At 35.5% G+C, this 26987-nt stretch overlaps 6 protein-coding genes and 1 non-coding gene across 11 annotated transcripts; 5 read left to right on the top strand and 2 right to left on the bottom strand.

Annotated features, from left to right (window-relative positions):
- The first annotated feature begins 36 nt into the window (after nt 1–36).
- Nucleotides 37–649, top strand: F20D12.12 (uncharacterized protein). Its single transcript, NM_001307240.3, has 2 exons — nt 37–101; nt 508–649. The coding sequence occupies exons 1-2, from the start codon at nt 68–70 to the stop codon at nt 549–551; spliced, it is 78 nt and encodes a 25-aa protein (NP_001294169.1). The 5' UTR covers nt 37–67; the 3' UTR covers nt 552–649.
- F20D12.10 lies at nt 609–768 on the bottom strand. The gene has a single exon (NR_101933.1). It is a non-coding gene; the product is annotated as a small nucleolar RNA F20D12.10 (small nucleolar RNA).
- Nucleotides 769–1268: 500 nt separating this feature from the next.
- Nucleotides 1269–6145, top strand: mcm-3AP (PCI domain-containing protein). The gene is made up of 10 exons (NM_068927.8): nt 1269–1334; nt 1378–1569; nt 1614–1885; nt 1937–2060; nt 2122–2555; nt 3275–4282; nt 4333–4912; nt 5225–5575; nt 5645–5836; nt 5886–6145. The coding sequence occupies exons 1-10, from the start codon at nt 1274–1276 to the stop codon at nt 6020–6022; spliced, it is 3351 nt and encodes a 1116-aa protein (NP_501328.1). The 5' UTR covers nt 1269–1273; the 3' UTR covers nt 6023–6145.
- Nucleotides 6097–8546, bottom strand: ceh-19 (Homeobox protein ceh-19). 2 transcript variants are annotated; one of them, NM_001027971.6, is made up of 4 exons: nt 8165–8546; nt 7244–7347; nt 7097–7191; nt 6097–6401 (listed from the first exon to the last, which is right to left on the bottom strand). In NM_001027971.6, exons 1-4 carry the CDS (start codon nt 8400–8402, stop codon nt 6239–6241), a joined length of 600 nt encoding a protein of 199 aa, NP_001023142.1. In that variant the 5' UTR covers nt 8403–8546; the 3' UTR covers nt 6097–6238. The 2 variants fall into 2 exon arrangements, with proteins under 2 accessions (NP_001023142.1, NP_001023141.1); NM_001027970.4 differs by lacking the exon at nt 8165–8546 and adding an exon at nt 7400–7430 and having other exon boundaries at nt 6100–6401.
- A 1317-nt stretch (nt 8547–9863) lies between these two features.
- csr-1 (Piwi domain-containing protein) lies at nt 9864–14754 on the top strand (the record flags this gene model as incomplete). Of its 2 annotated transcripts, NM_001047473.4 has the most annotated exons (13): nt 9864–9932; nt 10171–10651; nt 11196–11355; nt 11397–11550; nt 11594–11805; nt 11850–12001; nt 12049–12434; nt 12480–13201; nt 13246–13345; nt 13390–13746; nt 13797–13985; nt 14029–14117; nt 14164–14754. In NM_001047473.4, 12 exons carry the CDS (start codon nt 10177–10179, stop codon nt 14258–14260), a joined length of 3093 nt encoding a protein of 1030 aa, NP_001040938.1. The 2 variants fall into 2 exon arrangements, with proteins under 2 accessions (NP_001040938.1, NP_001040939.1); NM_001047474.3 differs by lacking the exons at nt 9864–9932; nt 10171–10651 and having other exon boundaries at nt 11210–11355; nt 14164–14260.
- On the top strand, nt 10401–26287 carry frpr-10 (G-protein coupled receptors family 1 profile domain-containing protein). Its single transcript, NM_001392340.1, has 7 exons — nt 10401–10651; nt 23129–23789; nt 23946–24148; nt 24941–25207; nt 25329–25475; nt 25707–25848; nt 25895–26287. Exons 2-7 carry the CDS (start codon nt 23736–23738, stop codon nt 25958–25960), a joined length of 879 nt encoding a protein of 292 aa, NP_001379889.1. The 5' UTR covers nt 10401–10651; nt 23129–23735; the 3' UTR covers nt 25961–26287.
- Nucleotides 19903–22197, top strand: F57H12.5 (Tyrosine-protein phosphatase domain-containing protein). 3 transcript variants are annotated; one of them, NM_001307264.2, is made up of 9 exons: nt 19945–20167; nt 20324–20411; nt 20462–20909; nt 20960–21060; nt 21106–21201; nt 21271–21558; nt 21604–21807; nt 21853–21954; nt 22001–22197. In NM_001307264.2, exons 1-9 carry the CDS (start codon nt 20055–20057, stop codon nt 22121–22123), a joined length of 1563 nt encoding a protein of 520 aa, NP_001294193.1. In that variant the 5' UTR covers nt 19945–20054; the 3' UTR covers nt 22124–22197. The 3 variants fall into 3 exon arrangements, 2 of the variants coding, with proteins under 2 accessions (NP_501331.1, NP_001294193.1); NM_068930.5 differs by having other exon boundaries at nt 19903–20167; nt 21106–21558; nt 22001–22177; NR_131579.1 differs by having other exon boundaries at nt 20055–20167; nt 21271–21807; nt 22001–22123.
- Nucleotides 26288–26987: the final 700 nt, after the last annotated feature.

A 26987-nucleotide genomic window follows, 5' to 3' on the forward strand; every position in this document is an offset into this window, starting at 1 on the left:
TTTCCCTCTCATATTTTATCAATTTTTTTAATTTCTAGACTTCGTCGAATCGAGGGAAATTGCACGGATGAAACAGGGATGTGCTTCTCCAGGCCACCCACGTGAGTATTATATTCTCAAATTGTAGAAAGTAGGAAAAAATTGATTTAAGAACAAAAATTGAAATAGTTTAACAAAAAATTAATGAAATATCTTCGGATCGAACATATATGGACTTATAGAGGCATTGAAATCGTTGAAACAGCTATAATTTGCTGTCACTGCTCTTTTGAAGTCGGAATTTCTGTATAGTGGCGGGCGATCAGTTCTTTTCGATTGTACGTCTCTGTGAACGTTAAGACTCCAAACCGTAGACTTCTCAATTGAATTGTGTAGAATTTTGTAATTGCATTCATTTAAGCCAAAAGCCTCTAAAAACTAAGCGAATCTGATAATAGACCAGATAAAATCTTTTTTCATTTATATATCAGCGATGTCATTATGAAAGTTCTAATTTAAATTTTTCAGATCCGCCCGAGCTGCTCATCCTCCAAATTCTTCCGTTTTCATGACAAATTATTGTTTTTTTGTTGAAATTATGTAATTCATTAAATGTAATATTATCCTTATCTGTAAATAATTATCATGATCAATAAAATATCGCTCTTAATGTTCAATGAATAGCTTGCAAACCAATTTGTACAATAATTTCATTGAACAATTTCCTTCGGCTCTGAAAAACATTTCATCACAATTTTTCAGGTTATCTTATTCGAATTTTTTAAATAGAACTCGTTCTACGTTCTTCACTTCGTCTCCTCACGTGTAAATTGTTCTTTCCTTGCAAATAATCGATTTTTACGCGTCGCCTTTCCGTGTGAATTGTTGTTTCACTGCGAAAAATCGATTTTTTTGAAATATTTTACTTTTATTCCGCGAAAACGACTCAAAAACCGAAAAAAACAATTCAAATTGAACTTTTTAGAGTTGAAATTGATTTTTCTCCCCCAAAAAACAATGAAGAAAATCACCATTCAAAACCGTGCGGAGGTTGCAGAAATGGGCGTATTGTAAGGCACGGTTCTGTGGGCGTGGCCAATCCCCCGAGTTGGGAATCCCCCCAGTTGGACATCCCCCGAGTTCTTCGGGTCTCACAAAACTGAGAGACGGAGGCTACCGGAGGAAAATTCGAAGTTTTTTGTTTTTTCACTGAAGACGTTATTTTTTAAATTTATTCAAATGCGCATTTTATTTAGAAGCATCTTTTCTGACATAAATAAAAATTTTACAGGTGATGGACCCGCCACCCTTCAACTTCAATTCATCAGCAAATACCTCGGTTAAACCTCCAACAGGTACATATTTTTCTAAAGACCAAAAATAAAAATGACATTTCAGCTCCCAGCGCTTTTGGATCAACAATTCCTAAACCGTTTGGCTCGTTATTCTCAAAGACATCTTCACTCAATCAGAATACAAAGTCAGATGCTATAAAACATGGAGATGCCCCGGCTTCGACAAGTTCGCTCGCCAGCCGTCTCACGGTTCCTTCAACGAGCAGTTTTCCTTTAAAAGGATCCGGAGACACAAGTAAAACAATTTAAAAAAGGAAATTATTGATTTTTTGTATTCAGAGGTACCAAATTTACGAGAAGGTGAATTTGCTATTCGACCTCGACAACGAATGATACCACCAGCTGGAGCAAACTCACTTTTTCGACGACCACGTGAAGGAACACCTGATGGATCTGAAAACAGAAATACAAATTTTCAAAAAAATCTAAACGATATAAAATCAGAAGCTCCACTGGGAAAAGTGAATTTCAGTCAATTTGGACGAAAGGATGAGATTAAAAGTTTCTTTGGGAGAGCAAAACCGAAAATTGAAGAGGAATCAATAGATGAAGTAGGATTGGTTTTCATCATAATTCGAGAATAATATGAAGCGTTGTTTCAGACAGATCATGTTATTAAAAAAGAAGCTCCTCCCAGTATGTTCGGCGTTACATTAGCAGCTCCTAAAGGATTCGGATCAATTTCTAGTTTAACGGAGAAACCCAGTTCTTCAATAAAATCATTTGGTAAGGTATATTTCGAACCAGTATAATAATTTTTTGATAAAGTTCAACATATTTATCTCAGGATCATGGAAGCCTTCGAGTCGATCGTCACCAGCACCACCAGACACCCGTCAGATCGAGCCTTCCGGATTAGAAGAATCAAAATTAATCGAAAAACTTGCAATGCTGAAAGGCAAACATTGCCCTGATGATTTCGAAAAATATCAAATCTTTGTCAAAAGGGACGGATTTCTTTGTCAGTTGCGAGAAATCAATAGTCCTGTGATAAGAAATCTTGAACGATGTGAGGAGATGTGCACAGAGAAAGAACGATATCAGAGAATTGTCCAAAAAGGAGTTTCTCCGTATGAATGTGATATTGTGAGTGGTGATGTTTCCCATGAAATGATGGTTAAACAGTATGCACGATCAGCTGCAGATCAGGAAAGACCATTACCACACGAATTACGATCGGAGAAGATTATGAATCAAACAACATGCTATTTGCTACACAATGTAAGATATTTTCATGAAAAAAAACGCATTAATCAAAACTTTATTCAAATATTTAACGGAGGATCTAGGTACTTTACACTCGAAATGTGCTCAATTGAACGAATTTCGTAATGAAATTCCTTTAAAATTGGAAAATAAATGTATGTCGGTTCAAAATTTCAAAAAGACCAACTTTAGCTAAAACTTCTGGTTTAGCCACTTTTCCGTGTCCCAGTGGTCGGAAATTGTCTTTTTTGGATTATCCTCTTTTGCTGCATATTTTGGTCGTTTACCTCGATTTATTCAATTTATTTGGGTATATTTTGAGCTTATAGGTAACCAAAAATAACCAAATATTTGGTTTTAAAATTGGCTACTTATCAGCTTAAGAAGACTCTTTATTAATGAAATAACTCGAGATTAACGACCAAAATATGCAGTAATGAATTATGATTTTTTAAAAAACTGTATTCCAGCTGCTGTGACACGGAAAAGTTATCAAAATATTATATTTTAGCTGAAATTAGCCCATTTTTTCTTTTTCAAAATTTTTTGATAAATTTCATTACAAGATTCGTTTAGTCCTTCCTCAAATTCATCAGTGGTACAAAATTGTCAACACGATAAATCATTTATCAATAATTCGATCACCTGTAAAAATTTAATTCCATTAAAATTCCGGAAAAAAACGATCTAATACAACTTTTTCTTTAAACTTATTTTTCATTCCCAGTTTGCAGGTCCTCGACGATTTCCCAGATTCAGCTGATCAACGCGGTGCTTGGTACAATTTCCTATGGAATCGAACACGAGCATTGAGAAAAGAAGTGACACAACTATCGCTTTCCGACACGTTGGCCTTGAATCTTGTAGAGCGATGCACACGGCTTCATATTCTTTTTGGATATGTTCTATGTGATCTTGGAGTGGAACAATTCGATCCTGCAATGAACAACGAAACGCTCGGAAAATGCCTACAAACTCTGCGGCATTTATACGAGGACTTTGAAAAACGTGGTATTTCCTGTGAGAATGAACCGGAATTTCGATCGTATGATGTGATGCTTCATATGAATGACACAAATGTTCTGGCACAAGTACTAGCTTATAGAAGTGAAGTTCGTCAATCTCAACCCGTTCGACTTGCTCTTCAACTTGCAACTGCTTTTCGTGATAATAACTACTTCCGATTCTTCCGCTTGCTTCAAACTCAAGCATCTTATCTTCAATGTTGTGTAGCACACAAGCTGTTTGCTGTAACACGCAGCAATGCAATACGTATAATGTCAATTTCCTATGGAATAGGAAATATCCCATACCCACTTGATAAGCTTCAACGTATCCTTGGATTTGACAACACTGAAGATTTGACAGTAATGTTGAACATTTATGAATTAGAAATAGAAGGAAGCGATGTGATATTAGCAAAGGATGCAAGATATACATTGAATAATGTTGTTCCTCTTAAACCAAATCAATGGATTGATGAGAAAAAAAACGGGAAATTAAGTCAAGTTGTCTATGGTCCTGGATTATTCCAATTCATTGCGTCTCGCTGTGATGTCTCCAATTCGTTCAATCATCGAAATGAGTATACAAATGATAAAATACTGGAAATGATACTCAGTGGATCAGATATTCCTATTAGAAATAACACATCCTCAGCCTCATTCGCACAATCGGCAGGGTCGCTGCCAATGCAAGCTTCAATGGAAAATAGAGAGAAAATGGAAGTGGAACGGTTAAAGGTACGCTGGACAAGATTAAAAAAAAATTATTTAAAATTTAATAAATTCAGAGATTGGAATTAGCAACAAGAGAAAAGTTGATCCAAAAACTGATGACAGGAGTGATAGATCAAGTTATTCATGGAATTGCAAATGAAGAAACAATGAAAGCAAAAATTGTCCGAAAACAAATGCTGGCCATTGAAAATGCACGAAAATTGAAAGAAGAGCAGGTTCGGTTGGAAAATGAGAAGAAACTAAAACGAATTGAACAAGAGAAGAATATTGCAAAGGAATTGGTTTTGAAAGTTGAAAAGGAAATATCTGAGAATGCGTTGAGAATGATTATTGACGATGAAATTAGACGAGAACGAAGAGAACGGGAACGGAAAATGGCTCATGAAATTGTCGGGAAATTTTGGAGAGTTGTTCTAAAATCAGTTGATAATCATGTAAAATCGATTTGTATCGAGATGGTTAACGAGAAGGAGACTATAAGTGAAGGACTTGAAATATTTAGAGAACGAGTATCGAGGCAATGGCTGCTACAGTTTTGGAATCGATGGAGAGACTGGGTTCAAATGAAAAAGGCGGCAAAACTGAAAAGAATTGAGATGATTAGAAGATGTGTTCCGAGATGGGAATCTGAAGGTATCTCTTCACAATTTTTTTCTTCAATAAAATTTCGTTTCTAGAAATAATTAGGTGATGAAACCCGGGTGGACGGCTATTCTACAAAATTACCTAATGCGCCATGTTGTTCCAAAATTATTGTTTAAGAATTGCGAATTGCTGATTATCGAATTTAACTTTCAGACTATTTTTGTCCATTGTCTTGGATATTTCAACCGAAAAAGTGTGATTTTCTATATTCTGACTAATGGCGCAATATAAAAATTTTGTAGTTTCCGAAAATAATTGCCGCCTACCACTGAACCCATATCAAGACGAATTATTTTTCAGAAATTTCTCTCAATCTCGTCAAGAAATACGGACCAACAAACACCCAAAAATCTCCAATCTGCCCAATTCTCAATCGACCTTCAAATCATATTCAAGTAATAATGTTCAAAAGAAGACGCCAACATCGTATTGTTAATGATATGTTTCAAAAATGGAAATCGTATACTAAGAAGCGAAAGGCGTTGAAGAGAATAGCAGAAGAGAAGCAGAAACGAGAGAATGAATTCTTTTCGAGATTCAACAAATGTGCACTGATTGAGACAAGATTCAAATTCGATGCTCCTGATGATTGGATGAAGATAAAGAGAAGAAGAAGTGATAATCATCAGCTGAATAAAAAACCTGTGAATGGTAAGAGTCCGGAAAATTGAGATAGTTTTTTAACCCAACAAATGTTTTTTGCCAACCCAATTTTTTTAGATTCACAAATAACGGTCCACTCTCCGGATACATCAATTTCCATTGCCCGTAGACATCTACAAGACTGGGAACCTGAGGCTGTACTCCCAACTGAGCTGAAGGAAAAGATCAAAAGAAAACGGGAATCGTTCGAAAAAGTTTTTGAAGAGCACTCAAAGAAGAAGAAACAAGATGAAGAATTGATAAGTAATGGTAAGCGACACTCGTTCACTACATAACATCTTATTCATATTTATTTCAGAAGCAAAAGCAAACTCTGTTCATATGAAACAGGTGTCTGTAGAAGCAGATGCTCTTCTCGATGAAACACTCCGATACACAGCAGAGCTTGAAAGGATGATGGCTGAAGTCAGATCGAGACGTGTCGATGAATTGTGAATTTGAGAAGCGGGTGTCTCTCCAATCCCAAACCGATGATAATCTTTCCGATTTACTGTATTATTATTTTTTAATTCTTGTTTGGTTCTCAACAATTTTTATTACGAAAAAATATTTTCTTTTATCAATTTTGTACTGGAGTATTTAACATGTTTCGAGATTAAAAAAGTGCAATAGAATTCTCAATGTAATATAAATTTCATAAACATGAGGAAGCTATTGCTCACAAGCGAACAGGGAGTTGACGTGACAGGCAAGAGTTGTAGGTGGAGTGGGCGGAGTGAGAAGTGACTGAAAAGGAACACCAACTGACGTGGATGTTGGAGCATCTTTTACCATTTGACGTATTGATGATGTTAATTGTTTCTTCCATTTTGTTCTGAATAATTTAATTTTAAAACAGAGATTTCGATTTTCAAAAATCGGAAGAAAACACATATAAACACTAGAAAAACACGTGAATTATTGTCGTACTTTTGTGAAACCGCGAAACTACACTTTAAAAGTGCAAGCCTTTTTTTGTTGTGGGTCTCACCACGATATCCAGAATATTGACTGTTGCTAGTCAAAAAATTGCAGAAAATAGTTCATGGAGCCCGTTATTACCCAGACGCGAAATTTTGCCGAAAAATTACGATACCCGGACTCGACACGAAAGCTTTTTGTTAAATCCAACAGTGTGTGCGCCTTTAAGGATTACTGTAGAATTTTTTGTTGTTATTAAATATGTTTTGATTTTTCTCCGTTTTTCACCTGTTTCTTCAAAGTTTCAAGAATTTTCACGGTGAAAAAAAAGGAAATCACATACAATTCAAGCAAACGGATGAAAAACTATGAGACTTTCGCAACAACGAAAAGTTTTGTATTACAGTAATCCTTAAAGGCGCACGCAGCTTTTTATTTAACAAAACCCTTCGTGTTGAGACCAGATACCGTACTTTTTCGACGACATTCGGAAAATTTTGCGCCTGGGTAATATCAATTCATATATTAATTAGTTTCACAAATTCACTAAAAAAAATCTTACGTTGTTATTATTGTCAAAAAGGTTTAGAAACATATAAAAAGTGTTACCGTCTATTTTGAAACCATGTTTTTATCTGGGTCTCAGTTAGATTCAATGTCTGAGACAATTGGATTCTCTTGTTCACACTCAGATATTTGTCAGTCTGCAAAATGTTATAGTTATATGCTAATAGGTTAGATTTAATTGTAACTAACTTGAAATTCCGTTTCCAATCTATCCAACTGTCTTGCTGAATACGCTTGTCGTGGTTTTCTTTCGCAGACAGATTTTCTGCTTCTCTTGTAATCATGCTTTCGAGCTGAAATGGTGTTGAAACTTATTGTCAACTAACTTTGCTGCTAGTTTCATACAATACATGTTATAGAGGTGTGAATATAATGGGCTAGAGAAACGAACAGACGAGTTGGCACAACCGCGTTGCAGCACGCGCCGCGAACTTTTTTATCAGCTTATTCACAAGTTATAAACTTTGCTCATCGTTAAAATGACTATACTTATTAGAAACGTTTTTCATTCTAATTTTGTAATATAGGAGAACCTACAGCCTACGTTTAGTTATATAGGCAATATATGTTATTTCGTGAAACTTAACTTTAAAGGCGTTCATTTTTTCGGTGTGTCTCGCCACGATAACCGGCATTTTGTTAATGTCCAAAGAAATGTTTTTCAAAATATTCCTGTTTATTGTTTGTCATTTTTGCACTACAACTAATATTCAAACGTTACTATTACGTGGACGTCTAAATATGAGACTTTAAGCCATATCCTACGTGCATGGGTCTCGCCACGAGAATAATGAGTTACTGTAACTAGTGAGAATTTACGGACCGTGCTGATATGACGGAAATTGCATTATTTAGACGTCTCCGTAATAAAACTAGTCATAGCGAGATATTTCGCCATACCGTAACCTACGCATGTGTTCAGTATGTTTCTATTTGGTATTTTTCAGAACTATAAAAATTATTGTTTATGACGTCAGACTTGACTAACGAAGACAACACGAAATACATTACCTAATACTTGCTAAGATAGTTGTAATTGGAAAATGTAGTTCGCTCGGGTGAAGTTACATAATTAAATGTTAATAGATATGTAGACTAATTAATGATTACCTGATACTCCTAAAAGCATTTGTAACTCAACAAGAGTTGGTGTTCTCAGATCATTTGCAATAGCAAACATTGCCAATTGGCTTGTTGCCATATTTGTCCAACCATCAATTACATTTTTTTCTTCTTCCTCTTCGTCTTCTTCACCGTTTTTTTCGCTGTCGTTTTCTTCCTCAAAATCATTACCTTCTTCAACTGGATTAGATTTTTTCTCCAGTAAACTTTCAATATTGAAAGCCATTTTTCAATAGTTTTTATTTAAAAGACTTTAAGAAAATGTAGAGTTGAGAAGTTGCCAATATATATGACGATTAGGAATTAGATTGAGAATGAGAGCCTTTTCGGCTTCAGGTTTTGATTTATATTAGGAACCCGTGGGAAAGTTATGCGACAGGTGAGCTCTGAGTCTCTCTCCACCAATACACTCTTTCTTCAACCGCCCATGCTTGTAATCATTCTATGACAAACACTGAAATTTGAGTATTTTTGTTGAGGCAAGGTAATTGAGATTATTAATGGAATTGAAATTAGATTCTTTTGAGAAAATCAGAGAAAACCTTCCTAAGAAAATTCAGCTATATAGCTCGGCTACAGTAACCCCAAAAAAAGTAATTAACAAATGGGAAAGTGAGCATTGAAAATATTGGAAAATTGTCAAAATAATAGTGTTTTTTCCACGATTTGTTATCGTTTATCGTGAGATTTTGAATTTTCGGTTCTTTGTTATCACTTTTTTCATAGAAATATGAATATTTTTGAGCACACAAGGCATTCTCCAGGAGAATTATGAAACTGTGGATTATTTTTGGGAACGGACAGTTGAAGGTTTTCGCAAATTTAAACAAGTCTAAAACTTTTTACTTTTATTAATATAGTAATGAACTGTATTTTTACATGAAATGATTACGTTAACGGGACTCCAACTCATAAATCAAAAACACATTTTAACAGACAAAATATTTTATTGTCTACATGTTTGCTGTTAACAAAATTTTATCAAATCAATTGTGTAAGCAGATTTTTTATTTTGAATTTTTGTCTTTAATTCAAGAACTAGAAACTTTCTTGATACAAATTTAAATAGTGCATTGTTCTAGTTGAATTATCTACATTTTTCAAAATACCGCTAATCACTAATTATCGGTATGAATGTTCAAACTTTTGTATCTCTGATTACGGTTATCGTCCTAGTTCCAAATAACTAGATACATTTTCCAAAATCAAACATTTTTTTTTGATGCATAAACAGTTATGAATCATCTTTATTGCAGACGTGATCATGCCATTTCACCCCATTTTTATTGGTTTTCCAATGTTTATGGGAACAAAGAGCTTTTATTTATTTTCCTCTTTCTCTGATAATTTCATGAATAAGATTTGAATTTTTATTTTCATTGTATTCATATTTTCGAGTGTTCGGTAAGAATATCCTTTAAAAACATATTTTGGAAATTCTGTTTTCAAAATTATTTTTAGCCTTGATTCAATTTTAGTTTAAAAATTGTATGCTACAGTATTTATTGCTACAGTACTCATTCTCAGGATTTAGTGCTCCAGTAATAATTGTGATAACTTTCACCACGCGTAAAATATATTAAAAAAGTGTTGACCTTTGTCACGGTAAACGGCCAAAAAGCCACGTTTTTCAAGGTCAGCATACGTGGTGTTTTGTCAGGTTTCAAGTTTAGTTTATTCTATCGTTTTAGCTCCAAAATTGAAGCGAGACTTTCCTGTTTTTCGCAAGAATTGTTAGAGTTCTTATACTTTGAAGGTTTGTGTGATGCTTTTAAGGTTTTAAATTTGACTTAACTGTTTTCCAAATCTGAATAAATAGGTCTTCAAAAGTTTTTTTCTTTTTTCGAAAATCCTTCTTTTTTCTCTCAATCAATTGAAATCAGCTTTCGATATTTGTGTACCTCAAAATTTGCGGATAATAAACAACTGTCATCCTCAAAATTTCACAAAAATAATAATATTACATTTCTTGATTAATTTATCAATATTTTCAGGTTAGAATGCAGTCGGATAATGTCGGTCGTGGCCGTGGAAGCCGTGGTGGTTCTCGTGGAGGTAGTGGACGTGGTAGAGGACGTGGAGGATACGGAGACTCGTATCGTCCGGATTTAGAAACGAGAGAAACCCATGTAACGTATCAAGGCAAGGTAAAGTATGAAGGAGGAGACCGTCATGATTTCAACTATGAGAAGACGCCAACTGGAAGTTATCGTGGCTCGCATCGAGATGGTCAGGAAGGATCGAGAGGCAACCGCGGATCATTCAGAGGTGGACGAGGAGGTTACGACAGAAGACGTGATGATGAAGAATCAAAAGCAGAAAATCGTTTTGGAGGGTACAATCGGGGAGCAAATGGCGGAAACTATCGCGGGAGAACTGGCGGGAGCGGCAGAGGTGGATCGACCCAAACCACTACCGTGGATCCTAAATATAATGGATTGATCTTGGAAAATTCAGCAGAGCCAAAGCTTAAAGGTGAGTATTATTTGAGTATTATTTTGTATTTAAATAGCGACTGATTTTTAAATTAATTTTTGATCTCGCACCTGTGATTTTTCGGGGAACGAACCGAAATAATTTCGATCTCGGGCGGGAAATTGTTTTTCGAGATTTAAAAAAAATCTTCCCACCAACAAAGAAATACCAATGCGGAGGCACATAACAAACAATTTTGAGAAATCAGTAATTTGATAAAATAGAAGACTGAATAGTTATGAAATCAATAAAAGCTAACGAAATCAACATATTTTCTTTTTTTAGCATATTTAAAAATTGTTTCATCTGATCAAAACATTGAACAAAGGGTGGTGCGCGCTCTCTCACATGGATACGGTAGATGAAAAGTGTGCGACTTCGCGTCAGGTGTGATCACAATCTTCTAGAATTTTCGCATTCCCAAAAACTTGAAATTTAGGCCTTTCTCTGCGTTTAGTTGATCGTTTCTTTCCCGTTCTTATTTTGAATTTTGATATCATTGCTTTTATTTTTTAAATAATAATTTGAACTATACTTTTTTCAGGACTTAACTCTGACATGAATCAGAAGCAAAATCCAAGACTTGCCCTGAACATCTTCGGGCTTGAGCTCTCTGAGCGAACGATTTTCCGGCATGTTGTGCAAATGAAGCTCATCGATCGTCAGCACAATAAGGAGTATATTCTTACAACAATGAGTGCCAGGTGAGTGTACTGTTCGTTTAAAATTTACACTTTTATTTCAGAGGACGTGGAAACCGTGCAACAAAGCAAAAAGATAACTTTATTCTTCTTGACATCCTACTCAAACAGTGGGCCGCGAAGAAGGGTCAGCAGAATCTTCCTGCATTCGCGTACGACGGTGCACAGTCTTTATTCACTTTGGAGGGAATCAGCTTGGTATGATTTCATTTTTTTTTCTTTCTTGTATTTGGGTTTATAGATGGTCGATATCAAGAAAGAAGATGCTCTCGAAATCCCGGAACTTTCCAATTTTCTGAAGGATTCCATCTCGTTCCTCAGCGGCGATTTGGAGATCTCTTGTGAACCGGATCTCGAGAAACCGTCATTCGTTCAGACGGAGCTTAACGAATGGAGTGATCCAAGATTCTACGCTTATTTGGATATTGTGACATCACAGAGTGCCATTAGAAGGTATTATTAATTTCTTACTTATTGCTTTCCAAATGTATCTTCAGCGAAAGATATTTGTCGCAGTCGAAAGGTCTCTATGTCCACACTCAAAGCTTGGAGGAGCTTCGCGTGAAATGGGCTGTTGCAGCAAAAGGAATCCACAAAGGATGCCGAATCGTCGGAGCAAACGGACCTCTTCCAATTCTAGAACTCGATCGTTAGTTTCATTCGCGTTCATACCTTTGCAATTTTATATATTTGCAGCTCAATCGACTCAGTACTATGCTTCAATCCCACTCAGTCAGATGTTGCAGTACGCATTTCCTCGTGATTTTCCGCCAAACCGTATCGTTAATCCAAATATGAAACTGCAAAGAGCCGTGAAACTATTGTTGAAGGATTTAAAATGCAACCCATATTACGATGACAAACAGATTTGGGCTACGAACACTATCACAGTGTCGGATGTTGACTACAACGCGCCGAAAGATCCAGAATTCAGACAAAAGTATCCAAATCTGAAATTCCCAATGCTTCCTGCAGTTCAATGCGGCACTGGACCACACAAGCGCCTCATGCCGCTCGAATATTTGAAGGTTCTTCCTTATCAATCCATTGACCGCCGTGTACTCGAAGAGTTTGAGCTTACAGTAAGTTTAAATTTTTCATATATGTCATCTTAATTCAACTTACAGCCACGAGCGAATGCCCCGAACGAACGCTGGTCAACTCTTCAAAAACACTACGATCAATTTGGTTTCAACGATCAAGTCATGAAAGATTTTGGTGTCCAAATCTGCAATGATCCTTTCAACAACGTCAGTGAGATCGACGGTGAAAGAGTCCTCGCGCCTAGTGTTGCATATGCAGACCCGGTACACGTGGATGATGAGAAGCGTGACTGGAAAGCACAAGACAAAAAGTTTGTTACACCTGCTACGATTGACCATTTGATGTTCGTTCTAGTAGCAGGTTATACTCGAACTTGGGATGCTGATTGCGATGCAACCAAATTTGTCGCGAAAGCATTCATGCAGCGTTGCAAGGACAAAGGAATGCACATTGGCAGTTATAGCATGGATCAGCACAATGGCGAACGAGGCAGCGAAAATTTCCTTACTTCGGTCTTCAAAAACTTGGTGACTCATCCAAACTACCGGGATTCGTCTTTCACTCCGTTCGTCTTGTTTATTTCCGATGACGTTCCTAACATTCATGAGTGCCTCAAATTCGAAGAGCGTATGAGTGACATTCCAACGCAGCACGTACTTCTCAAAAATGTCAAAAAGATGCGTGACAACATCGAAAAGAAGTCTCAAGGTGGAAGAAGAGCATATGATTTGACTCTTGACAATATTGTGATGAAAGCCAACATTAAATGCGGTGGACTTAACTACACAGCAGATATTCCAAGAGAGTTAGTTGGGCGCACATCATACATTATTAAATTAATTTTTACAGTCTTGCGTGCTGGAATGAAGTTTCTACCTTCGTAATTGGAATGGACGTTGCTCATCCTGACCGAAACGCTGCGAGAGAAGGAAATCCATCCACCGTCGGAGTAAGTTATCAACATAGCCGTGTCGCTACAAATTTATTTTATAGCTGTCCTGCAATTCTGCTGAAAACCCATACTCGTTCATTGGAGACTTCTTATACACCGATCCTAGAAGAGAGGCGATCCAGGATGAAATTTTGCGAAAATTCACTGACCAAAGCGTTCGAAACTTTGCCGAAATTCGAGGTTTCCCAAAGAAAGTAATCATCTTCCGTGATGGTGTTTCATTCGGTGAAGAGACTGCGGCTCTGAAGGAGGTGGAAATCATTGAGCAAACCATTAAGACAGCCGCTAAGTCCATGGGCCATTCTGATTATGCTCCAAAAGTATTAGCCATTGTTGTTAAAAAACGTCACCACACTCGATTCTACGCCAAGGGAGGACATCACGGGAACATGCCGATCGTAAGTTCTTAAAACAATAATCTGTTAAAATTGTACGTCTTATTTTTCAGAATCCGCTTCCCGATACATCTGTTGGTGGTGATATTGCCGAATATGGAAAAAGACAAATCTTCATCCAAGCTTTCCGGCCAGTGCAAGGTACTGCAAAGGTTCCATCATTCTTGGTTATTCGAGATGATGAGGAAGTTTCGGACGAACATGTTGCCAAAATGGTTTGCGCCGTATGCAGTCTTCATCAGGTACAGACAACTGATTTCTTTCTAACACAAAGGAAAATTTTAGCTTGTTAACAGTCCAACATCCATCCCAACTCCAGTTTACGTTGCTCATGAGCTCGCCAAGAGAGGAACCGGGCTTTACAAAGCTTATAGGTATAATGTGATTATTCAATGCAACTTAAAATTTTAATTTTTTCAGGTTCAAGAATGGCGAACTCTTTGATGATTGGGAAACGCTCACCACTCAACTCTCCTATAGCACTCTCGATCGACTTTCAAAAGTTCGAGTTGTTTAGGCGTGCAACTCTTTCCCTGTTGTTCCTACATTCCTCATGTCTCGAATATCCTGAGACTTAGTTCAATAGATAAATTCCTCCGCTCGTAATATTTTAACTGTTAAATTTTCCTCCCTTAAAGTCTCATCTTATTTTTTCCCTTTTTCTTGCCTCCACCCTCTCTTCTCAAGCTCCTCCCATTCTTCGTTTGTTTTTGAATATAGAGAAGCGCAGCCAGTATTTCTCTTGAATACAACACAACTTGCTCTTCTTTCCATTCAAATATAATTATCATTTCTGGTGATATGTTGAACAATCGGTCTTCTCACATATGTTCACTGGAAGATTTCTTTTCATATGAAATTGTGGAAAGAATATCCTACCTTTACCTTGTTCCACTGGTTAGTATAACTTCATTATATAAATGTCGTGTTGAATAATGTTGTTTTTATTTTTATCTTTGCATGAATTTTTGTGGCAGATTTTATTCAACGATGAAAAGTTGAAACAGTGTATGCAAAAGATCTTTTGATTCGTGTGAAACATTTACCCCTGCCATACGGCCTGCGTAATCTAATTTTTTGGTGAAGGCTCAAGAAAATGAATTTGTTGCTCATAAAACATGATCCATAAAATGTTTTCATGACACATTTTTCGTTGACTCCTGGGGGGTATACAACTGCGAAACTCAGGAATTCATGAGTTTTCACGTGGCATTCATCTGGTTTTATTAATGACACATGATAATTAGTTATTTGTGTGCAGCCACTGAAAGAGCTTCATCTATCTGAAATACAACAGCTCGTCTACCGAATGAAATGACGCACCGAATGTGGAATAAAAAGAGAAATTCAGAAGATGTGCCCTTCTCTTCTCAGCTTCTCATGAATAAATTTGTGAGAATTTCAGAATTCCGAAAGACCATAGATTCTTGCTGGTTTGAAACCCATTATATAAATAGTACATTAACACGATATCTATTTAAAAAAGGAAATTGTTTCTTGCGGGGAAATTGATAAATAACTTTCGGATTGATAATTGTAAATTCCATTTTGAATTTCTGCTCCCTGAAAACCCTCTTCATAAAAATTTCGAGCTTTATGCCACAGTTTCGATTTCTCATTTCTCCCTCGCCTTTCTGAAACAAAGCTGCTATTTTCTGAACGTTAATGATATTTTCGCCGTCAGATGCTCAGAATACAACTATGTTGAGTTCGAATGAGCAAAGAAAAAAAAGGGAGAGAGAGAGAGTGAGAAAGAGAGCTTCATCTTCTCCTTTTTCTGATAATGAGCTCTTTTTGCTGATCCATCATTATCCGAGAAATGACACGAGAAAGGATATGTGATGAAGAAAAAGGAAAAGTTGAGGGAGGTATAAATTGAGAATTCATACATGAAAACATACAAATAATGTTTCTTTTAGAATTATCTTTGATTTGGAGCATTAAACCTATGTAAAATAATATTTTTATATGGAAGCTAAACTCTGGAAATCGACAATCAAATTTGTTTCTTCACTTTTTCGAACACTCCGAAACTTTTAGTGGTAGAATAAATTTCATTGAGCAACGTAGATATTTCCCTAATTTTCTTCTAATTATCCATATTATGTTGCAACAAAGAATGACTTCGATGAGACCTTTTCTGAGAAGTGTACGGTAAAAATAATATATTCGGGAACCATTTTTCTGTCTCACCAACACTATTCAATGATATACTTACTTCATGAATCAACCGAAAAAATAACACACTTCCCATAACGAATCTAATTTCCAAACTTCCTCTTTTAGTCCGAAAATTTTTATTTTCCATGTTCCAATCCCTAAGTTGCAATTTTCCTGAACTCTGTTCTATTTTTTACGAAATTTTCCTAAACCAAGTTTAATCTTGAGGAAAATGTTTTTGAATTTATGAGAGATACGTATTATTTGTGAAACCACTTTCGAAATATGTATGTAAACAAAGTTTTATAGACATCCACGAAACGATATCTTAGAATAAAAACAAGTTTCTCGACCGGACGTACGACGTTAAGCGGATTCACATATTTCCTTTGACTAATGTAATGTTCGAAAATTAACGATGATGGGGATTTTAAAAATTGAATGAAGAGGTTAGACAGCTTAATGTGAAAATATGAGAACTTTGGGCTTTAGGCTATAATACGTAAATTCTTAATCTCTTTCAAGAAAATTTTAAAATGTTCTAGACTATCGAAAACTGTTCCAAAGGACAAAATTGTTCGGCTTTTTCTATTAATGTTCGTCTTCTCTAAAAAGAAAAAGAGAAGCCATTCGAAATTCCAAATAATGAGTTTATTCTTATTCCTCGGGATTTCTCTACTTTTTTTGGTTTTTGTTGTCTACTCATTAATAAGGGACTTTGAAGTCATTTAGTTGTGTAAAAATAAATGAAAAATAATCTGATATCTCGGTGCGATAATATCGTGAGCTACAGTTAGATGGCCCAATCCGTGTAATATATTTTTGAAGATGTACTGTCCGCAATTATTTTTTTAGTTAGGAAATATCTACATTTCTATATTTCTGAACTTTTTGAAGTTTGCGAGCGCATGACATTCTGATCATTTAGATAATATATGTATACAAATGAGTCAGAATGATCTTCTTGTTCAATGAAGCGATTTCTTCAAATAATCTGTTCTCTTTTTTTTTCAATTTTTTAAATATTAAAACTTTTTATTTTGTTTAAAAACAAAGTAAGAACTCATCGTTCCGATGTTTAGAGGGTTTAAAATATAATTCTCTCTCTTTTCTTGGTGAGAGGAAATGAAAAGAAAACACTTGAAACGGACTTGCTTCCTTGCTGTCTCATCATCTTCTTCTATGTTCACAAAATTGCTTTCACGTTTGCATTTTTGTTGTTGAATTCGTTTGGCATTTAACGAACATCTCGAAATGCGAAAAGAAGAAAGGAACGGCAGTTGAAAAGTTTGAATTGGGTCAAGGAACTTTTTTTGGACTAAAAAGTAGTAAATAGACATAAAATAGGCGATAGATAATGTTGGGGCGCCTGACGACTGCATTTGAAAATTTAACAAGTGCCGGACAGTTGGTTAACGCCCCTGTGAACGGCCCTCTGTGAAATTTTCATGAAAAATGTTATATTTTCAAATCAATCAAATACTTTATAGAATTTCTATATTAATTTTTTATTCAAAAAGTTGGATTTACATACTAAAATAAACAGTTTAGTTCGGTTTCCGAACTCAGTTTCTGCACGGCCTGTGCTGTGTGGCATCTGTTCTGAAATTCTGAAATGATATACCAAAGAGATCACAAAAAGAACACTATATCATTCAAATAGATTAGACCATAGACTGGATCACAGAGTAATTAGAATTTAAGAAAGTGTAAAAGATTTGAAGTTACAGTGCAAGTCTCAGCCATTTTGACGATCGGAGAACTATAATTTGACCAACTACACTTGTTTTGGAATTTTTTTTCTCATAGGCATAGTTTAAGTCTTAATTTTTTCACATTTAGAAATATTTTTAGGTTCAAAATGAACTGACTCTCGAGTTTTTGTGTATCATCAATTCCTGCTTCAAAACTAAAATATATCCAGATACTTATTTATATTTTGCAGAGTTTATTTATTATTTTCAATCCTTTCTAATCATGTTTTGATAGCCTTACAATTTGACGTATTTTTGTTAATGCTCAAAAATCATGAGTAAAACATGATGAATATTCAAAACTATTTTAAAACAGATCTCTGAACAGTTACTCATAAAAATTCATACTTTTGTAGACTTCCGTATGTCAACATAGACTTCTAAAGATCTATACGTAATTTTGTCCTCTTATGGTGTATAATCATCTCCATTCCATTCCAATTTATTGCAAATTTTTTCAATTTGCATCTTATTCACCAACATGAAATGACCTATTCTTTCATTCCTTTTTTGATGCATTTTTCATTTTTCAATGAGAATAACAACATTTCTCAGAAATAAATGGAAAGGAATGTCTGATGGATATTTATGAAGATGATGGTTCATTGTGTTTAGATTCTCTATTCATTGTGCATTTGGAGCAGGCATTCCATGGAACCAAAACCAGTTCGTCTATCGCCCGGAAAACGCCTCAATCAGACTCGAAAATGAGAATAAAATCGGGAAACCTACAAAAAATAGAGACGGAGAGAATCACCTTGATCGGGGTATTTATTGTGTTTGACATTAGATATTTTCCACGATTTCAAGAGCTCAAATATAGTTAGACTAGATGTTCCGCGAGGCTTGTCGGGGGCGTATTCAGTCGTCTTTCTTTTGCCCTTCTAACAGCCTTGTGTGTAATTGGACAAGTCCGGGGTTTGCTATTTATTTTTGAGTTTTTTTTAAATTTATCGCTTTTCCGGAGGCGTTTTCCGGGCTAGATGTGAGAAGATGATGGAAGGCAGGCGGGCGTTGAAAACTCTTCCCATTGACGCCTTGATATAGACACATTGATTACTCGTGTACCAAAGTATTTATTCTACTTTAAAACTTTGAAAGTTTCAGAAGTTGGCATTGCGAGTTCAAAATAATTTTTAATCTGAAATTTGAATTAAAAAACTTTCATGTATATTTCTACATCACATTTTTCTCTTCATCTTCTCATAATGATGAGCATATGTGAATCTCAATGTCTGTCATCTTACTTTTTCTCTTCTCATTAGTGTCTTTTTGCTCGACAGAGCCCATTACGTCATTTACGATTCACTAACTTTTTGGGTGGTTTGGGCGGAGAACGTGAATCAACGCGAAAAGAGAGCGTACTTTTCAATTCTCAAATTGGAAGTTGATGAAGAGAGAAAAATAGTGGGGGAACGTCAAAAGGAAGCGAAAACAAAAAATACTACGATATGACAGAAAAATGAAAAAAAAAAGGAAATTGGAAGTCTATTACAGAGAACAATGAGGGGGTTTCCAACTTGGATCGAGAGTTTTGAATTTGAGATTATGAAGATAAATACAACATTTAAATACTCGTTTTTGCAAAAAGTAATAGCTTCGTACAAATAACTATACTTAACGTTAGCCTAAATAGATACACCACCTTTTCATCACTTGATTTCAATTATTCCAGTAAACAGCCAAGGAATCTGACGCCATAACCACCGGAACATAGGTTTATAAGCATAACCTACAAGAATATAAAAATAAAAAACCCACAAGTTTTATAATCAAAAAGAAGTGTTGTCAATTTAAGTTTCAGTAGGTCATCGAACTATATTTGAACGTCAGGCGCCCAGAATAAACTTTTAGGCTCACATTTATGGTGTTAAAAAAGTGAGCAAAACGTGCTGTTAATTTACTTTTGGTGGCCCAAACTCCCAGGGGGCATAAAATTAGGGGGCATCGTGCTCTTAGGGGACATTCACTCCAAGGGGGCATCACTCAAAGGGGGCATCAGGGGTCAATGTTCTTAGGGGGCATTCTCAAAAGTCCCAAAGGGGGCAAATTTTTCAAATGAGTACTTGTTAAAAATACGATTTTTAATTATTTGGCAGAAATGGAATTCGGTCTTCAATAATAATTAAACTGTTTGTAATGGGAAAATTATGATGTTTTGTTTGTTTTGTTGAACAAGAAAAACTAGCGAATTTTTATATTCGATTAAAATCGACGTGACCTTTTCCAACATTTATTTTTTGTTTTCTCCCCCTTTATTCCACGTTGATTCCATCACACACAACTTTTCCAAAGTTTGTTATTTCTCAATCTCCCACTATTATTAAGAAACGTAAAGAATCTCAAAGAGGTTTGGATTACAAAGTCAATTTTGATTTGAGAAGAAAGTAACAAAGGATGGAAAAGAAGGAGAAGAAGTCAGTGATTCAAAGAGTGAAAAGGACGCTTCGGCAGAGGAGCAAAAGTACGGACGCTAGCAGTGAACAGAAGAAAGGGACGAAGACTGTTGAGTGAGTTGAGAACTTTCAGGAGTTTTATCATCTTTCTAGCGTGGTCTCTAACTTGTAAAAGGGATATAGTGAGAAGAACTGCACTACAAAATTAGAGATCTGCGCTAAAAAAGGATAGGGTGTTTGCCGATAATGTTTGCAAAAAAAGATTTTCAGCGACGCGGAAGCTCCCTCGAAAATTACCAGAGTGAAGGCGGCAATCACGAATCGTACAAGATCCATAGGAATCAAGATCTCAATTTCGGTAGACTTTCGGTTTCCAGTGGCTCCATGATAATTGTTCCATATTTTCAGAAAGAGTGCAATACGACAACTAGCAAAGGTAGTTCTCGGGAGTCGGATCAAAAGACGAAAAACTCCGTTCTGAGTTCAGTAGACATGGAAGAGGACCCAGAAGCACCTGTGCAGACCCCGGATTTGATGATGATTGAGATCAAGAAGGAAGAGCTGAAAGAGAAGAAAGAGAAGGAGAAGAAAGATGAAGAGAAACGGGAGAGACAGGAGGATAGGAAAGAGGAGAGAAAAGAGAATAAGAGAGAAGATAAGAAAGAAGAAAAGAAAGAAGAAAAGAAAGAAGAAAAGAAAGAAGTGAGGAAGGACTGCCGGGAAAATTCGGTGTATTTCATGGAAAGGTCGGATGAGAAGGGGGTGAAGAAGAAGCACTCGAAGAAGCACTCGAAGCAGAAAACAAAGATGTGGCTGGGAATGCCTTCTGCGCTCAACTTCTGCAACAAGAACAATGGTAAGAGCTTTTGGAGGAGTCTACCGATCATCTATAAACTTTGCTTTCAGACATCCAAAAGATTCGAGAAGAATTTGGGTTCCTCGACTCGCTTGTCTGCAACAAGACCACTGAAGCTTTTGAAGCAAACAAAGTTCGAAATCGTGAAGGGGTAAGCTGATTGGAGACAAGGTTTTCCTGAATATAAAAATTTCAGTGTCCGAAGATCTACGATGAAAATCGGGTTCAACTGAATCGTCCAGGACACGAGGATGTCAACTACATCAACGCCAGTGTCATCACCTTGACAGATGTATGTAGAAGGATGGCTTGCGTGCCTGCCTACGTGCATCTTGTTGTCCTATATTTTGTCATTTTCCAGTTCGAGCACAAGCTAATCGTCGCCCAACTTCCCCAGATGGAAAACGAAAGTTTCGTGGAAGACTTTTGGTACATGATCTACCAGGAACAGATACATCTTGTCTACTTGATGGTCCCGGATGACAAGCTGAAGAACACCACGACTTCTTTGTTCAACGACGAGAATGGTGGCTATCAGTACACTGGAAAGATGTTTATCAACAATCGGCGTGCCGACGTTTCTGGAGATCCAAAGGAATATACGATTGAAGTATTGCCCGAAGGAAATTCAGATTCTGTCATATGCCAGGTATGGTCTCAAGAACATAACATGAACAGGAAAAATTAAATTTAGGTTCATCATCATGCTCCATGGAAGCATCTGCAGCAACCACCAAAAACTCTTCCGATCATCAAAATGATTCACCAATTTCTTTCGGAGAAGCAGGTGCAAAACGCTGGAGTCTGCGTGGTCAGCTTGTTCGGATGCGGTCGTGCGTGCAGCTTCATTGGTGCTCTCTACGCAATCAACCAGCTCAATAATGGAATTGAGCCCAATGTAACTAAAAACCTAGTTGAATGCTTTACAATAATTTTATTTCAGATTTGCGAGATCATGAAGAATATCAAACAGCAGCGTCCAGGAGGAGTCGAATCTTTTGCTCAATACGCCAGTATTTATGCAATTGTGTTTGACTACATTGCGGTAAGTTACTATTTTGGAAATAAACTATAACTATTTCAATTTTCAGCGCAAACGTGGCGGAAAGAAGGCTCCCGTAAACAAGGACATCAATCGATTCATTGATGAGCTCGCCGAGATCTCCCCAGCATGCTCCCCGACAAAAGTGATGCCTTTGAGCACTGAGCTATAGCATGATAGACCTGATTACTCGACAATTTTATTCGCTGAAGACTGTATACAATAAATAAATACTTGGATTTTTCTTGTTGTGGTTTAAAATGTTGACTTTGATTAAGAGAAGGCTTGCCTGCCTACCGCCTATCTCGGCATTTGCTTGAAAAACTTCAAAATGCAATTTCGATTTTTTGAGAGTTGTACCTAAAGGCGCGCTGATCTATTCAGATAGGTCGGCCCAAACTCCAAAGGGGCATAAAATTAGGGGGCATCGTGCTCTTAGGGGGCATTCACTCCAAGGGGGCATCACTCAAAGGGGGCATCAGGGGTCAATGTTCTTAGGGGGCATTCTCGAAAGTCTCAAAGGGGACAAAAATTATATTCTGAAAGATGTTTTTTTGGTCGACATGCTATATTCGAATCTTCACAGTCAACCAAGATAGTGGTTCAAAAGTTTGAGATATTATTTCAGAAAATAGTTTTCAAACAATTTGGGTGTTCAGTTTATATGCTCTCACGAAAAATCAATGGAATCGTCAAGAGCGGGGACGTAGACATAATACATTCCAAAAGCTTATAACTCCGTTCGTGTGTGATTTAAGAAAAGTGGTCAATTGAAAAGTTGTCATCCTGTATAATAATCAGTAAATTATTAGTGTACACTTTTTGTCTATCTTGGATGACTGTGAAGATACGAATATAACATGTTGCCCAACAAAAAATACGCATTTCAGAATATTATTGGTAAACAAAACAGACAAAACATCATAATTTTTCCATTTGAAACAGTAAAATTAGTATCGAAGACCGAGTTCCATTTTTGGCAAATTATTAAAATTCGTATTCTTAACAAGAGTTCATTCAAAAAATTTGCCCCCTTTGAGACTTTGGAGAATGCCCCCTAAGAACATTGACATTTGTCAGTTTTTCAATGTGGTTCTTGTAGTCATGAGTTGTGAGTTGTTTATTTAGATTATTATTATTAATGCTTGAATTCAATGAAAAATGAATTAATTTGCAGGTATGTATTCCTGGAATAGTTGCTGCAGTCCTCTCCGCAATTGTATTTGCTCGTCTTCGTCAGAGTTCACTTGAGGTAGACGAATGGAGCATTCTAGAAAAAAGAATATATAATTCATTTCTAAAAATACGGCTTTTGAATTCTGTATTCTTGCTAAAACATCAGACAATAATGATGGTTTACTCAACGATTGGAATGCTAAAATTAAATAATATTAATGCATTCTGCAAGTGAAATTAAGACTTTTTTGTTATTTTGTTTATATCTTTATTCCAAGTAGTTCGTCAGAAATGAAATAGGATATTTTGAGTCTAAAAGCTTTAACATTTAATTTAGTGTCTAGTTTTCTTGCAACTTGCCCCAAGGGCCAGTTTAAGAAGATTTTCATCTCTGAATATTCATCCCCCACTGCTCTGAGGGTCTATCAAAATATTTGTGCATAAAGGGTACAAAGAACGGTAATTTTCAAACATCAAAATTTTAGGAACTGTGAACATGAACGGGAACGTAGAGACTTTTCTACAAAAGTTATTTTAAAAATAAAGAAATTCAGGTTCTACTTTGCGGTCTCTCATTATTTGATGTGGTTCTACTTACATCTTCAATTATGATATATCCATCAATGCATCAATGTTCTACAATCCATGAAACTGAACAAAGGGTATGAAATACTGAAACAAATCGCGATTTTATGACAAAAAGCAACAACAAAAATTTGGTTCCACTAGGAGTATCTTATGCTAATTATGCTTTGATTGTTTCTGTATGAAAAATCTAGACACTCGAACATGCATATTTAAAATGCGAGAATTTTCAGCTAAACAGTTCTGTTTGTCACTTCTTTTGGCGTGTCACTGTGTCCATATTCCCGTTATCATTAATTGCTCAAGCTGGATCCGTTTGGACATACGTGGCAGTTACTGTTGATCGATTTATTGCTGTATGTTTTCCAATCAAACGAAGAGTTTGGTCGACGAGATCAAATACGATAACTGTGCTTTTTGTTATCACTTTTATCAGGTAGACTTTTTTCTTTTTTTTTGCTTTTTTAATACCTCAGATTTTTAAAACAATTTGGGCAAATGCAGAGATCCTTTTTTAAACAAAAAACTAATATTTGTATTTTTTGAAACATTTTTGACACAAAACTAGCAGTGAAAGCCGTTGCTCATTATTTCTAAATTATGACTGTTCTAGATGTCTTGTCTCATTTTTTTTCTGCATAATTATGTTATGTTTTTCATTTTTCTGTTCCTTCTAATTGAGCACATGACGTTTTTGAAATAGATGTTTTCTTCCTCTTCAAACTAAAACAACTTCTTGCAAAAAAACGTTGGTCACTAGGATACAGTTACTGAAGGCCCTTGAAATAAGAAAAAACAAACGTAAAGCTAAAAGTGACACTCGAAATTAATTTATTAGAAAATGCTGGATTTTGAAAAATGGAAAAAGTGATTTTGAGTCTGAAGGGAAGTTGGGATGGTTGTTCCATTCCAGAAATAATAATTATTATTATTGAAGGCAGAGTAGTGCCAAGTTGGTAAAAACCATTTATATAGTTCTAAATGACCGAATATATGTAGTAGTAGAAATTTTTCAACAAACTTTGAATTTTTTATTTACAGTCAAAAGGAGACGATTACTCAGTTTTTGCCATTTGTAGTTTTACACAGCTGTTTCACGATTTTTGAAATACTTAAGAAATTATCTCGCACAATCATAGAAGGGCACCAATTCTTATAGTAAAGAATCCCCAAATTTTAAAACTTAAAAAACAGAAGAAATGCAAAACATTTAATGATAATGTTTCAGCGCAATATTCAAGCTTCCATCATTTTTCGAAGTTCGACTAGATCATAATGGAGAAGTAGAGCCGACGGAATTGCGAAAAAATGAATTTTACATCGAATTTTATTTGTTTTATCTCTACGTTACATTTATTCAATTGATTCCATGGACACTTATAATATTTCTGAATGCAATTATCATTCACAAAGTGAGATTGGCTTATCGAGCACAAGAAGCAATGGTTCATAATAGTGGAAAATTGAATACAAAACGAGAGGATGCAGAGAGAAAGTTCGTTTTAAAAAATCACTATACTTATCAAAAAAATGTTTAATTTATTTGAAAAAAGTAATATGAAAAAGAAAAGAAAATTTTTTATTTAGACCTGAAAATAATTTTATAAAATTTCCAGAGTAACAGTAATGGCAACAGTGATGACAATGATATTCATCATATGTAATATTCCACCTGGAATCAATTATCTTGTCGATCGATACAGTAATCCTACAGTTTATAGGCAAAGAATTCCACTTTCAAATGTTCTTGTTTGTGTAAATAGGTAAGCATAGAAATAGAAAACAATATACTGCAAAATGTGCAAAAATATGAGAAATATATTTTTGGCATTTTCTAGGGGAAAATATTTAATTTATCTGAACTTTTTTTTAAACTTTAGTTGAAGGTTTAGAGAGGTGCTCCGAAATTCCTTTAGAGCTGTCAACTGCCAAAAAAATCTTCAGATTTTATCTTTCAGATTTATCACCTAATTATATATTTTTAAACATTTCAGTGCATCAAATATGATGATATATTGTGTATTCAACAGCCGTTTCCGTCGAGCTGCTCTAAAACTTCTAGGATGTCCATCATTCTTTTCATCCAGACATGGAAGTGTATCAACTAGGTTGACAAGAGAAGAAACTACTGGAATGGTTCGTTTTGAAACTTCACAAACTGAAAATATACTTCATTTTTCAGCTTCGTTCTCGTGTTGCCACATACGAGAATCTACAGAGAAGTATGGAAATGCCAGCAGCATGTTAAATTCTGATTTATTGGAATTAATTAGATTATCTATTGAACTACATGTGTCATTTTGTGATTAATATTCTTGCTTGGGGTCTATAATGTTTTATTCATTTTAATTAAACAAAACACTTTTTGAACACCGTTGAACTTTTTCAGATTGTTATGAAAAACACGCTGGTATGTTTTATGATATTCAGTTTTAGATTCCTCAAACAAATTTCCGATTAAAAAAAGAACAATTAATCTGATGCTCATTTTTAAACATGTGTTCTTCTGATTTAAAAGTTTGAAAACAAAAATAAAATGGAATTTCGGAAAAAGCATAAAGTTTTTGTTGTTTCAGTTAGTTGAAGATGTTCGTTACGCAAGTACAACCAGAAATATTGCAAGAAAAATATTTTTAATTGTAACAACCGAAAATGTTTTCAAAATATTCCGTTTTATCATGAACTGGTAAAGTACGTTTTTGGCTTTCTTTTTACTCTATCAATTAAATTGAAAAACAACTGAAGTATCACTTTTAAGGTTATTGTATTCATAGTGATAAATAAAAGTGAAACACCCCCATTAAAAAAACTGACATTTTTCTTCAAAAATCATAGAGATCAACATGAAAATATATTCGAACACACATGTTTCATATTTACAATTCCATGTTTTTTCTCGTCTCTCAAAATCCTAAATTAACTGAGCGCATCGTGACAATCCATGAATTGTACATTCACTCTTCCACCTGTTTTTTTGCTTTCCGGCTCGCCCATGCTATTTGCTCTTCGATTATCACTTTTTTCTGGCTTCCCGGAGTGTTTACCCACACAACATGTTCAGTGCAATTGAGACCATTTTCGGAAAGAGAGAGAGATCAACATCAAAACAATAATTCTATTTAAAGAGAAATAGAGATTGTCGCAAATTAGAGGAAGTTAGAAAATCATTCTATTTATTTGGATCTTATCATTAAAAGGTAGAGGAGGTCATTCAAGGCCGAAAAAATACAAAAAAGAAATATCCTTGAGGAGAAATACGAATAAAAAGAAACGGA

This window comes from Caenorhabditis elegans, chromosome IV, assembly GCF_000002985.6.
Source record: "Caenorhabditis elegans chromosome IV".
NCBI classification, from domain to species: Eukaryota; Metazoa; Nematoda; class Chromadorea; order Rhabditida; family Rhabditidae; genus Caenorhabditis; species Caenorhabditis elegans.